Below are 13253 nucleotides of genomic sequence, written 5' to 3' on the forward strand. Positions count from 1 at the left end.
TATATTGTACATGCAATGCGTAATAAAGGCCATAGGGTGTATATCTTACCCATCAAACAATATGCGATATATACAAATAAATGACTAAACATAAATCTGTTTGTTACACACAAACACACAGAAATAATGGGGGAAGAGACGCATAATGTAGCTGCCCCTTAAGCAACCTTGGGTCTGACACACGTGCTGGCCACAACCCCGCCCACGGGCCCCTTGGCCACGCCCCCGGCATTGACTACGCCCCCGCAGTCCTCCACAGCATAAAGGTGCGGCTAGAGCGGCATGCCTACCTTAGGCCATGGGTGGAAGTGCGTGCTGCCCGGGACGGAAGTGACGTTCAGGCGCGGCCGCCTCCTTTGGGGAGGCGGTTCAGGCAGGAGGAGGCGAAGATGCCGGTGGCGGTGATGGCAGAGAACTCCTTCAGCTTCAGGAAGCTTCTGGAGCAGTGCGAGACCCAGGAGCTCGAGGTGCGGCGGGGACGGGCCCGGGGGTGGCGGGGGCCGGGCGGGGGGCCCGGGGGTGGCGGGGGCCGGGCGGGGGCCCCGCGTGTTGCGCCGGGGCCGGGGCCGGGGCCGCTCGCAGCGCCCGTGGGTTCGGTACAGGGGTACAACCACGACAGCCGTTCGCTCACACCCTCCCCCACCCCCCAACACGGGAAAGAATTAAAAAGAAGGGAGAAACTTGGACTGAGATAAACACAATTTAATAAAATAACACAATACTAATACACTACTAGTAAGTGTATATATATAATAGAAATAAAAGGTGTTCCTTGGCAATTCCACTTGAGCTCTGCCCACAGCTGAGCAGCCAGTCCCAGCAAGCCACACCTGGTTCTAAAAAGCAATCCCAGACAGAGAAGAGGAGAGGAAAAAGGCAGAAAAGCCCAAAGGCCTCTGCAGGATGGCAAAAGGCTGAGCTAAATGTCCCAACCAGACTTATCCAGCTTGATAGCAACAAAAAGCAGAAGAGCAAACCAGCAGGCCCCACTCTTATATCTGAAGCATGATGCTAATGGGATGGAATACTCTCATTGATCAGGCTCTGCCCCATTTGTGCCCTTGCTTCTTTGATGCCTCACATCTGTGGGCAGAGTGCTCAGAATGTCCTTGGCTCTCTGACCAGAGCAATTAAAAACATTAGCTCTGTGTTATCTCTTGTTCTCAAACAAAGTCCAAATAATGAGCCTACTAGCTATGAAAAAGAAAGGTTTCTAACTGCATACAGAAAATTAACCCATTTTCAGTCAAACCAGCACATTCAGAACCTTGCAAGCTGCAGACAAACTAGTGCATTTTAATGTAATTATTAGGGTCTTTTCAGTGGGGAGGTTGTGTGTGTGTGAAAGGGAGGAGTTTGTATGTTTCCGTGTGGAAAAAGAAGATATTGATGAGGAGAGTGGAGCACTGAACCAGGCTTGGGGAATTGCTTTTAGGTCAGTGGTGCACTGTTTATGAGAGCTCATGCTGGAAGATTCCTCTGTGCTGTTCTAAATTTTATTGCTTGGTGAGTTTTCGAGTCACACTGTTGTGCTGTTAGTGTGACAGCCTGTGGTAAATTAAGTGGCACCATGTTGATGCTGAAAGCTCTTTCTGGATGATAGATATGGAACCTCTTTTGTCTTGCAGAGTTTTCAGTGTTTTTTTAAGTGTGATGTTTGTGCATCCCACTATAGCCATTTGAAATAAGTGAAAATTTTGAATTTTTCTCTTTCATGTACTCTTTTAGTGATTCTGATTTGTTGTTCTTGCAATTGAAGGGAGAAAGTTGATCCAATATGTGATCACTTGCCACAGCAGAACTTTGGTGTTGACAAATGACATGACTTTTCAGTGGAAAATGTAATTGTTAAGTAGGGGGCCTCTATTTATGGGTGTATATCATCAAGTTTCAGCTGATGTTTCTGTGCTGAGCCCAGGTGCCTCTCATGTCCCCAGCATGGTGCTGCTGCTTCTTGCTGTGCCCTGTGTTCTGTAGAAGAGGGTGATGGAGCTGGAAGGAAGTAGCTGTGCTGAAATATGAGTTACCTGCTGCATCAAGTGATGGGCGCGTGAGCACAGAGGAGCAGAAGAGCACCCTTGGACCATGTGTTGAGTGTGTCTTGCCTTTCCTGCTAGGAGCAGTTTAGTACTTGCTTTGAAGATGTTTTCCCATCCTTTAGAGTAGCACAGGCTTGAAGGAACACACTAAGGTATATATTAGGGCAGAGTGGTGGGGTTGGAGCTTGTCAGGCTTTGGGCTTTGCTTCTCTGGCCATCTCAGGAAGTTTAACGTATCCTCCTCACTTCCCTGCTGCAGAGTGTGTGGCCCCTGGGGGTTGTTGTAAAGCTGCTGAACTCAGACTGCGCTCTGCTCAAGGTTTCTGCTTTGTCTGTCAGCAAAGTCTCCCAGGGTTAATGGCAACAAATGTACCCCTGGTAAACCATTCCCAAATGCTTTGAGAAAGCTGGTATATTATTTGCTGTGCGTCTACATCCACATCAAGATTCTTGTGGGCACACTACTATCTGCTGACAGCCCTCGTGTTTCAGATCATGAGCTGATATGAGGGCTATTTTTTTTTTTTGCAGGCTAGATGCAGCCACAGAGCTTCCTTCAGTAAGACTGTGGATTGTAAATCTAGTTGTTTTGGTACTAATTAGCTTTCTCTTCTGTTCCATTTGTCTTCTGTCAGATCAACTAATGATTTTTCTTTTATTTAGTACAGAGAAACACCAAAGGTGAACTTACATAGTTTAAACAGGAGGTATTAGTTGACCTGGCTTTGTTTTAATAGGCTTGATCCAAGGAACAGTTGCAGAAACTCTTGCCTATGTAGGTGGGTGATGAGCCCTGGAGACAGTATAAGAGTAGCTGGGGATGGTGATATCTGCTCAATGCTACAGCTAATCACTTGCTTTTGGCTTAGATGAGCCTATAAATCACATATGTAATTAAATCAAAGAGCTGCGTAATTGGCTTCTTGTGAGTGCTTGCTGCACTACCCTCTGATAAAATTCTAAAACCTTATTGGAAATCTTTTCAGCTTTTAAATGATGATAGACTTTCAACATTTTATAACTTTATCATAATTCTTTTTTTCTTCCTTTCTACTTGTATGATTTATGGGGCCTGCTGAAATGTGTTAAGTGGATTTTTCAAAAAGGTAGTACAAGTGAGTAAAGAAATTTTGCTCTGATGGGGTGCCCTGAATTGAACTGATAATTCAGCTCAAGGTGGGTGAAATTGTGAGTGCCTAAAAACAGTTGTTTGTGTGGAATTGTAAAGCAAAATGGTTACCACTTTTGTGAGCATAAGCTGGAACATTAGAGTAATGAAAAATGTCACCTTACTTTATTAATGCAGCAAAACAAAGTTTTCTAAGTAAAACTGGCATGTGCAAGTTAACTTTTTATCATGAGATACAACTGTATTACTATAACACTGCAATTCTGACAGTTTGTCCAGGTGTATTATGTGGTGTGAAAAACATCAGCTCTCTTGGAATGTTCAGATTTCATTAAACTTGGCTACCTGGTGGATTTTGTAAGTTATCTTGCTCTTAAAAAATGTAATCATATTTTTGTACTTATTTTTTAGGCCCCTGGAGGAATTGCAACCCCCCTTGTTTATGGCCAACTTCTAGCTTTATACCTGTTGCATAATGACATGTAAGTGGTTTGTATTAATCTTTAACTTCAGATACTGAATTTGTCACTATTAGCTGGAGCTGTAGTTGCCAGAATATTGGTAATTGATTGTGTGACTAACAAAATGCATGTAGGCAGTGCTATGTTTTTTAAAAACAATAACCAAACCAACTAAACAAAAACTCCAACAAAAACCCAAACAAACAAAAAGCCCCAGTGAATTAAGTCTCTTTCACAGAACCACAGAATGTTAGGGATTGGAAGGGTAGGACAAGGGGTAATGGGTTCAAACTGAAGCACAAGAGGTTCCACTTAAATTTGAGAAGAAACTTCTTCTCAGTGGGGGTAACAGACACTGGACCAGGCTACCCAGGGGGGTTGTGGAGTCTCCTACTCTGGAGACATTCAAAACTCGCCTGGACACCTTCCTGTGTAACCTAATCTAAGTGTTCCTGCTCCAGCAGGGGGATTGGACTAAGACGATCACCCCTTGCTCTCTCAGAAAAATTACTCTCCTTTGTTTGCTCTTGCCAGTCCTTTTGAAATGTAGGAAAACAGGTTGGCTCTGGGAAGAAAAATCCTTAAATAGTGAAATTGTCTCCTTTGGAAAGTGTTGAAATACTTCAGTGTTCTGATTTTTCAAGGCTGCATTTGTTTTGAGTAAGATTACTTGCAGTTCCTTGTGTGTAAATTACAGCAGGATAACTCTAAACTGTTCATGTTAAGAATGAGTGATACTGTTGGCCTGAATGAGCTAAATCTGCGTGAAGCGGTAATCCTTTGAACTTCGTCTGGTGGATTATTACTGTGTCCCCATGTGAACTTGATTCACTGTGTTTAGGGTTTTATTCAGAAATGTTGATCAGTTATTCAGGCCGAATAATTGGCACTGCCATGTTTGATTATCAAACCGAAGTAAGCATTTGTGTGGGGATTTGAAGATTTGAGTGTTTTCTTGTATTGTTGGTGTATATTCTTTCAGGATAAGTTCCCTGAATGCTGATACTGAGTATTGGGTTTAATGCAGATAATCTTGGTTCAAATTAATTTGAAGTTTGACAGTTGTACTTAATGAAAAGCAGAGTGTCTTTTTTCTCTATTTTGCATTTTAAATATTTCGGAGAATATTTGTAACTCTTTCAGTTTTAAGACTTCTGTGCTCTAAAGTTTAATGACTTAATATTTCAATATGTCCAAATCTCCAGAAAATGTGGCAAAGCTGCGTTGGGAAAAGCATGTACAAAACAGTCTAACTCTTTAGTATGTAAAGTGTATTATGGGTATATAAGTACTTTTGTACTATTAATAAGTAATATAAAAATATCTTTAAATTGTATTTATTTAATAATTTTTAACTCCTATATTTCTGTGCTTTATAATGTACATAATATATTAGTACAGTAGTACAGGTTTATAAGTTGTAAATACATGTACAAATACTGGGGGCACATGCTCAAAAATGTTTTTCTGCTAGAAATGCATGTTCAATGTTTGGAGACCACTGGTCTAAATAACTTCTGACATGATTAAATGTTACTATTTGTGTTCATCAAAGATGCAGCTATTCTAAAAATAAAACTACAAAACTAACTTTTGTGAAATGCTACCTAGGGTAGAGAAGTGAAAAACCTTTTCTAAACTGTGTTAAATGAGGCAGTTTGTATTATGGCAGTCATGTTGTCTGCTTGAGGGCAACTTTGTTTTTCTGCTTCAGTAGGCATAGAAGGGATATTTTAAAGCACTGAGATGGTTAATTGTAGCATCTAAACAATCTTTTTGGTGTCTCCTTGTAGCAAACATTTCAGTACTGAGAAATATTTTTAACTTATCTTTTTTAGGAATAACGCAAGATATCTTTGGAAAAGGATCCCTTCTGCTATCAAATCTGTAAGTAGTTTGTAAAATGTCATTGGATACTAAAACAGTTTTATATAAGCTTGGAAATAATGACTTTTACCTCCTCAAGGATTCTGCTTGGCAGGCATCCCTGGGCTCTGTTCTGTGCTGTGAACCGCTTGCCCAGCAGGAGGCATGTTGCTCTTCAACATCTCCTCACTGCTCATCTGTTACCTCTTCTTTCCCTAATAATCTGGTGCCATAGAATTCAGGAAATCAGTAGACTTTTTAGTCAAAGGCCTCATGATAAAGGGTAGTAAGCTGGAGGAAAGGAATGGATCTGACTCTGGGATGGGTGTGGGTTCCACATGAGGGTGCAGAATACTTTGTGCAATGAGACGTGATTTCAGATAAGATACATCTTCAACCTGGTTAATTTTCTGTAGGCAGTTTTTGGTTTGCACTGCATTTGGATCAAAGATGCATTTTGAGGTTTTAGGTAAATATAATACCAGAAATGCTTCCAGACTTTACTGTCATTATGTTTTCAGTTTGAAATCATACATTCTACAAGGGAACAAGTGTTCTGTAGTCTTGTACTAGGAAACCTCATGGTCAAGATGGGACCTATCAGATTGTTCTGAAATGATTTTCTCTTTCAAGAAAAAAGTTAATCAGTGTAGTCAATAGTCATCTGAACCAAATTTTACTTGGCCTTTCTGTGAAACCTGCTGTGTTTGTGGCACAGCAGTATTCTGTGAAAAATGAGGTGGGTTTTGTGTAACTTCTGTTTCATGTGAAGCATTCCTGGTGGGGGAAACTCATTGCGTGAATTATGTTGAGAAGGTTACACCTCAATCATTATTTTCTTGTGTGTATGTGTTGAAAAGTTTTCTGCTAATTGAGTCAAGTAATACTGAGTCTTAACTTCAGAAACAAATCAGTTCTCCTTACAATTGAAAGTATTACTGTTTTACCCAGTTTGGTATTTGGTTCCTGTTCTGACAGGCTGTTCTGGAGCCCAGTTGACCAAATGATCATGTGTAACATGGTACAAGTAGCCCCTAAAACCAATAGTGGGAAAGCAGTTGTAGTGAGCATGGCACCATGTTAAGTGTGACTTACTGTCAAGATTGTAAGACTTTCAACTTGAAAATTGCTTTCACTGTACAAACGACAGCCTCTGAACTTTATAAAGCCTCTACTGAAGAGGCAAACATCTCTGTAAGCAGAAAATAAGCTGTGCCTGCCCGTTTGCAACTCTAGGCAGTAGCTTGCATGCAGACTGTCCTCCAGGGTTGTTCTAGCTGGTGTGTCTGCCTGAGTTGGTATAACTGACATGTGTGCAGACTGTGCTTATGTGGGTGGTAAAGTTTTGGGAGAAGATGGATCAGGGAACTTGCAGCAGCATTACCTGCTAGAACAAGATTTCCCAATGCTTGTCTGTTCATGATGGGTATTGTGATATACTCCTGTGAAGGGAAAAGGCAGTGGAAGTGGTTTTATACAGAATGGTCACTGTGGAGAATACACCATTTTGCATTAAATGTGTTTTGATTTGCTTATTTTTGGTCACACCAGGCAAATGCTGAACTTGGTGCAGTTTGGTCAGTAGGACAAAGAATCTGGCAGAGAGACTTTCCAGGAATCTACACAACAATCAGTGCACATCAGTGGTCTGAGACTATTCAACCAATCATGGAAGCTCTTAGAGGTACAAACTGAGCTCCTGTAGGTAGCATGGCATTATATGTTGCTTTAAGTTATTTCTGTGTGCTCAAAAAAACAAATAGACAAGTAGAGAAATGACAAGTTATGAAAAATCAGAAGTGGTCAGGAAGATTGTTGCCAAATTTTTGTAGGTTTTACTTAAAGGATTTTTAGGTATCAAGGGTAAATAAAAAGCTTGTTTAAAAAAAACTTGTGCAAACAAATGGAAGTGTTTTTATTAATTAGGATTGCATGATCTTTCATATTGGAATTTTATACACCATGTGGTTTTTTTTTATCTAATAGCAAAATATACCATTATCTAGTTTTATCAAGACTTTTAATCAGTAATATAGGGAATTTGGCTTGGCACTTCAGAATGTTGTGACACTTATGAAAAGGTTTCTCTTATAAATGTGGCTTTAAACAAATGTTTTAGTTCTAGACTGCTCAACAGTAACATGCAAAGTTTTACTACTAGAGGGCACTGCAGACTGCTAAAAGACCTGAAGTATTTTGCAATAACAGATTCTGTGTAGCTTTAGAAACAACTGATTTGCAGATGCCTTGGTATCAAAGCAGATGTGGTTAAAAAAGGGCACAAATAGTTTAACTACTTGCATTTTCCATGATTTTTTTTTTCTGATTTGGAACTATTTGACACACAAGCTGCTTGCAAATGGAGAATACCATTGAGGGCAGTTTCCTAAGTTGGTTTACAGACTGGTAGTAGTACCCAAGGTGCTGGAAACTGCATTTGGAAGTAAAATGTGGTCTCTGAGGGGTTTTCTCCTGGCATAGAGCAAGCTGTTGACTGTGGTACTTCAGTGAATTGTGGGAAGGGAGATGAAACTTCTGAAGTGCAAGCTTTAAGTGCAGCGGTGGTTTTCCAAATGTGTTAGAATTGCAAAAATGTTCTCAGATTTCCTAGTTATCAGCATTAGTCTACTGTCTACTTACAGTGTTTTTATCTCTTCTTAGATGCAACTAGGAGACGAGCCTTTGGATTGGTTTCTCAGGCATATACCTCAATAGTTGCAGATGATTTTGCAGCCTTTGTCGGGCTTCCTGTAGAAGAAGCTGTGAAAGGTACTTTGCATTTATTCATTGAGTAGTTTTTCTACAGATGTTTAAGATCAGAGAGCTGTAAGTGATGGTAAACAGAAACATGTATGCAATTCTGGAAATGTTATAAAGAGAAGTGGTGTGTCAGTAAGTAGAGATAAATGTTGTGGTTCTGGATAAGTGTTCCATTGTATTATTTGCCACTAGTTACTATTCGTTATTCTCTCCTTCTATATGTGAAAGTGTAAAAGCGACTAGCAGTGGTGGAAGACTGAAGTTTTGTGTGCTATCTTTACTTTCATGAGTTTATTTGTTGAACTAAATGTCTATATGCTTACAAAAAATGTCTTAGAGTTTTGATATATAGGCAGTGTAATAAGACCTTTTTTTTTTACTGGTCTTAATGTGCATCTTTACTTTGCATTTTTAGCAATTATGTAAAATATTTGTTCTTACAAATGTAAAAATGCCTTTTCAGGTGTATTAGAACAGGGCTGGCAAGCAGACTTTTCTACTCGTATGGTAATGCCTAAAAAGCCAGGTAGGTGGAGCTATTATTTCATTAAACATGGAGTTTTGCATTTTCTTGTAATTAAGTGTTAGCTTTTAATTAGAATTTTGCACAATATTATTTTAGTTATTTTTATGAGGGCTTAAGCTGCTGTAAAACCTGCGATGTTTATAAAAATGTGGGAAGTACAAAGTAGTGGGTTTGATTTGGGGTTATAAGTAATTTGGATTAAACTGTATCCTCAAATCGACTTTGTTAAACAAAAGCAGGCAGGATATGCTGTGATTTCTCCTGCTCCTCCTCCTTCTGGCTCTGACTCAGTGCAACATAAGTTGGATGACCTCAAATGACATCTTAATCTAATAAAGATGAGTAAAAATATACCATTTTGCACCAGAGATTTTTTTCAAGAGTAGAACTTCTTTGGACAGGGATGTAGCAGATCTTTGTGTTCTCAAGAGCTCAAATTGTCGGTATAATTTTGTTTGCTTTTTGAAACTTATTCCGTGGGCTCTTTTCTTCACTGTCACGATGTTAACAGAATATTTGTTCCTGTAAAGCTCAGCCTGCAAAAATGCTTGAGTTTTTTATTTTGCTAAAGCAGTACTTGTGGCTGACTGAGGCAAAAATAGATGTTAAGCTACAAAGGTAGAGATGACATTACTGCTCTTAAACTTCACAGTGCAGCTCTGGAAGGAGCCAAACCATAACATATCTCAAAGGGCAACATCTATTAGGCTAACAAAAATATATTGTTTGTATGGGCAGAATTTTTAGGTGTTCAGAGCCCAGAACTATAATAAACAAATGCCAGGCAAGGTGTTGAAATTTATCCCGCAAGGCACATAACCAGAGTCCTGAGCTTTTGCATGTGATCAGTTTTTTTCATGAACTGGTTGCAAAATACGCAGTGCAAAGTACTAAGAGTTAGTTACATGTGGTTCTTTTCCAAAAGCAAGTGCAAGAACTATTTTAGAGGCAAAAGAAAGAGGCAGGAGGTTGTGATCTGTTTTGAAGCTGTGTGTCTAGCTGGCTAAGCCTTGGATATTCTGCTTTTTAGCTATGAAGTAAAACAAGGTAAATGAATAGGCTTAATTTTTATTACCTTTTAATCTAGTTTTGGCTTGATGTATAGAACTGTTTAAAATTGGCCCAGTGGGCTAATACCTACTGTGTTTTTCTTCAGGTGTGCTGGAAGCTTCCTTTAACAGATTTATTAATTCATCAGGTACTTCTTGTTTATATATAATCTACTTGCATGTTTTTAAAACTTAGATGATTAATATAAACACAATTTTACCAGTGCCACAAAATAAGAATTGGATCCTAGACAGGTGAATGTCATCATTTGCCCCTCAAAAAAAAAAGCCAAACCCCAATCAAGTGCTATGTAAACATGTTTCTCCTTCTGTCTTTTCTTACCCTCACATTTTAAGGAGTGTCTAAGATTCTCACTTCCATAGCTGAAGCAGGGAGCAGATTCCAAAGCAGGGTTGGGCAGCCCCTGTAAAACAAAGGATTTTGGTGAAAACTTCTGACTTACAGGCAGTTTCTTCTCGAAGGAACTCCGAGTAGGTTTTGTTGCTTTTGTGTCATATGTGACTTGTGAAGTCTTCCCTGTAGAAGCAAGAAATCTCCTGGTTTTCCTCAGAGCTCAACTGTAGATTGAGGTGTGATACGTTATGTCATACTGATTCTCAAAACAGTGTTGTCTCTGATCGTGAGGTAGTGACAGCAGATCTGAATTACTGACTTGCTGTGTCTAACACAGTTGTGAAAAGTGTCTTATATTTACAGGTTTGATTCCAAGTTAATTTCAAGAGCTGGGGTCTTGCTTTTTGAAAACGTTATTTTGATTGTTGGCCTCCTCTGTCACGTACTTGCAGCTCTAAGCAGTATGACTACTTTAACAGACCAGCATTCAGGATATAGTTAACTCTTCAGGGAGTGTAAATGCAAATTTTCCTGCTACTTTAACTTCTAATTTTTAATTCCTAGCTTATCTTTAGGCACTTCCAGCCTACTGTTAAACTGTAGTCTCGGGTTAGCTTGGTATGTGCACTGCATTTTCCTGCATCCCATGTGGTACTGTGTTTTGTTAGATAATGCAATAGATTTGGTATCTTCAGTATGGCAGCTAGTAAGGAAATGAGCAACTACAGAGCTTGAGGAGCTTTTTTAAGTGCAATTACTGTCAGTTCATAATTCAGACTCCAGCATATGCAAAAAAATATAAAAAATTGGAGACTGTTGGCAACTGGAACGTGTTGCAGCTATCTTTACTGTTAGTAACTCTTGGCCTACTTAATGTTGCAGATAACAGAAAAGTAATGTCAGCTAAAACTGCATGTGTAGGGGATACAGTCAAGATACACCACCATAAGGCTGTTGAACAGTCTGCATTTAATTTTTTTCCTTACTCTTGTGATGGATGGTATTGTGGATGGATTTGCTTTCCCAGTTTCATTAATGATAATTTGTTCTGTCTTTGTAGAACCTGCTCCAGTTCCACCAATTCCAAATGAACAGCAGTTGGCCAGATTGACTGACTATGTGGCTTTCCTTGAAAACTGATTACCTTGCTCCTGTGTCCAGAACAACTTGGGAATCCTGTGTACTGACAGTTCGAGAAATCTAAGATTTATTTTATTTTTATCTGTTAAATGTTGCAGCATCCCCTACTCAAATGTGTACAGTGTATGCTATCCCAATTTGTGTTTTGCCAAAGCCAAGCTAGCAATTGAAACAATCCTTTAACTCTGTAATATTTATTCAGTAGGTACACAGCAGTATTATGTAGTAAGTTGGTTTTTTTTTATTGTCTCGTAGCAGAGAGAGGCAGAACTTTTTTCAGGTATATTAGAAATGGAGAAGGAAAAAAGAAGAGTAATGAAGCAGGTTAACTGTTGAGGAATTAATGCTGGTAGGTTATGTGCTTCTATGGTGAGTTCTGCAGTGCTTATCACGGATCAATTGCGTGTTGAACTGAAGTACAAATAGTGGAAGACTATCCTACCCATATCTGCAGAGAGAAAATGTTTTGATGAAACAGTAACTTAAATAAGAAAACAATTTACAGCAACTCTTTTGCAAGTATATTTCTGGCATATTTAGAAATGATCTTTTTTTCTTGTTGGTCTTTCTGTGTTGTTAAATCTTCTTGTTTTCATTTGAAGCTTCGCATTGGGCATATTTTTACAGGAGAATAATTGGAGTGATTTAAGAAAGGCAAATCTCCACTTTGAAGAATTTTTACTTTTGAAAGGTTTTATTTAAGTGATGTGGAACACCAGATATTTTGCTGGGTAACCATACAGTTTCTTGAGGTCTATCCTGTCTTGGTTCTTTTCAGTACACTGGGCCAAGATCTACAAGAAACAACTACTCTTACCTGTCTATAAGCTTTCTGGATTACTTATGCAGTTATTGGAGAGGAATTTAAAAATTAAAGTAGCTGTCCCTCAATAGAGACCGATTGGGATGGGGATGATATGTTACGCTGCAATGTTGGTTTGAGAAATACATTTTCTGTACGAGAGCACTGCTGTGGTAATCTTTGAGCTGAGAATGGATTTTAGAAGCAGAAAGATGACTGATATTCCCAAGCTGCTTATCTGTATTATGCTGGTAAAAAGGCTATTGGAAAATAGTGATGCTTTAAAGGGCAGTGCATATCTTCATTTACTCTCCCCTCTTTTCAACATCATATTCAGTGGTTTCATCGAAGATGGCGAGTGTGCTGTATGTTGTGATTGTTTTTTCCAGTGTGCACTACCTACTGTACATTCTCTTGTTGGAGGTGTGTTAGCAGGGAGGAATTATAAACTGTGCACTGCTGCTTTGAGAGCTCCCTTTATATGTAAACACTTACTCAAAATGATTATTTATTTGAAACCCACCTGAGACTTGGATTTCTAAATTTATCTTCAGTGATATTAAAGAACATGTTTACACTGACCTTGTGTACTTGATTTCTTTAATTTTCCTTAGAGCACAGTTCTGGTTTGGCTAGTTTTTTAATGCATTCCTACTGGTCTAATTTGGATAGGGTTAGTTAAAAGATTAATTCAATACATTATTCCTAGACAGGTATTCTAAACATCTTTGTGTGCAGCAGTTGTATGGTTTTATATTAAAAAAAAAACCACTGGTACTCTTCAGATGTCTTCTAAAATATTCAAAGATGTAAAGTACTTGAAGAGCTAAGTAAAAATTTCCCCTTCTGCCTATGGATTGTGTGTAGTTCTGCAGTTGTTTGTAGTATGCAAGGACAACTTTGCTTCCAGCAATGAAAATTAGACATGATTAAAGGATTACTAACTACTTGCACTTAATAAATGGTAGTAGGACAGGAGCAATGTGGGCACTTGTAATCTATGTGTATCTCAAATATGGTAAGTTTGACTCTTCTCTCTCCAGTTTTTAACATGTTTGTAACTTCGAGTTCTCTGCTTTTTTGTTAAACTCATGCTGGCTTTTAGCTTTGGGTTATGGCATTAACT

General features: G+C 39.0%; 1 protein-coding gene across 3 annotated transcripts; it reads left to right on the plus strand.

The window, feature by feature from the left end:
• The first annotated feature begins 310 nt into the window (after positions 1-310).
• COPS8 (COP9 signalosome subunit 8) lies at positions 311-12702 on the plus strand. Of its 3 annotated transcripts, none has more exons than XM_080346334.1 (8): positions 311-467; positions 3580-3650; positions 5468-5516; positions 7047-7179; positions 8157-8264; positions 8719-8781; positions 9938-9979; positions 11246-12702. In XM_080346334.1, exons 1-8 carry the CDS (start codon positions 390-392, stop codon positions 11323-11325), a joined length of 624 nt encoding a protein of 207 aa, XP_080202460.1. In that variant the 5' UTR covers positions 311-389; the 3' UTR covers positions 11326-12702. The 3 variants fall into 3 exon arrangements, with proteins under 3 accessions (XP_080202460.1, XP_080202461.1, XP_080202462.1); XM_080346336.1 differs by lacking the exon at positions 311-467 and adding an exon at positions 2929-3215; XM_080346335.1 differs by lacking the exon at positions 9938-9979.
• Positions 12703-13253: the final 551 nt, after the last annotated feature.

Source organism: Nesoenas mayeri (assembly GCF_963082525.1).
Source record: "Nesoenas mayeri genome assembly, chromosome: 6".
NCBI classification, from domain to species: domain Eukaryota; kingdom Metazoa; phylum Chordata; class Aves; order Columbiformes; family Columbidae; genus Nesoenas; species Nesoenas mayeri.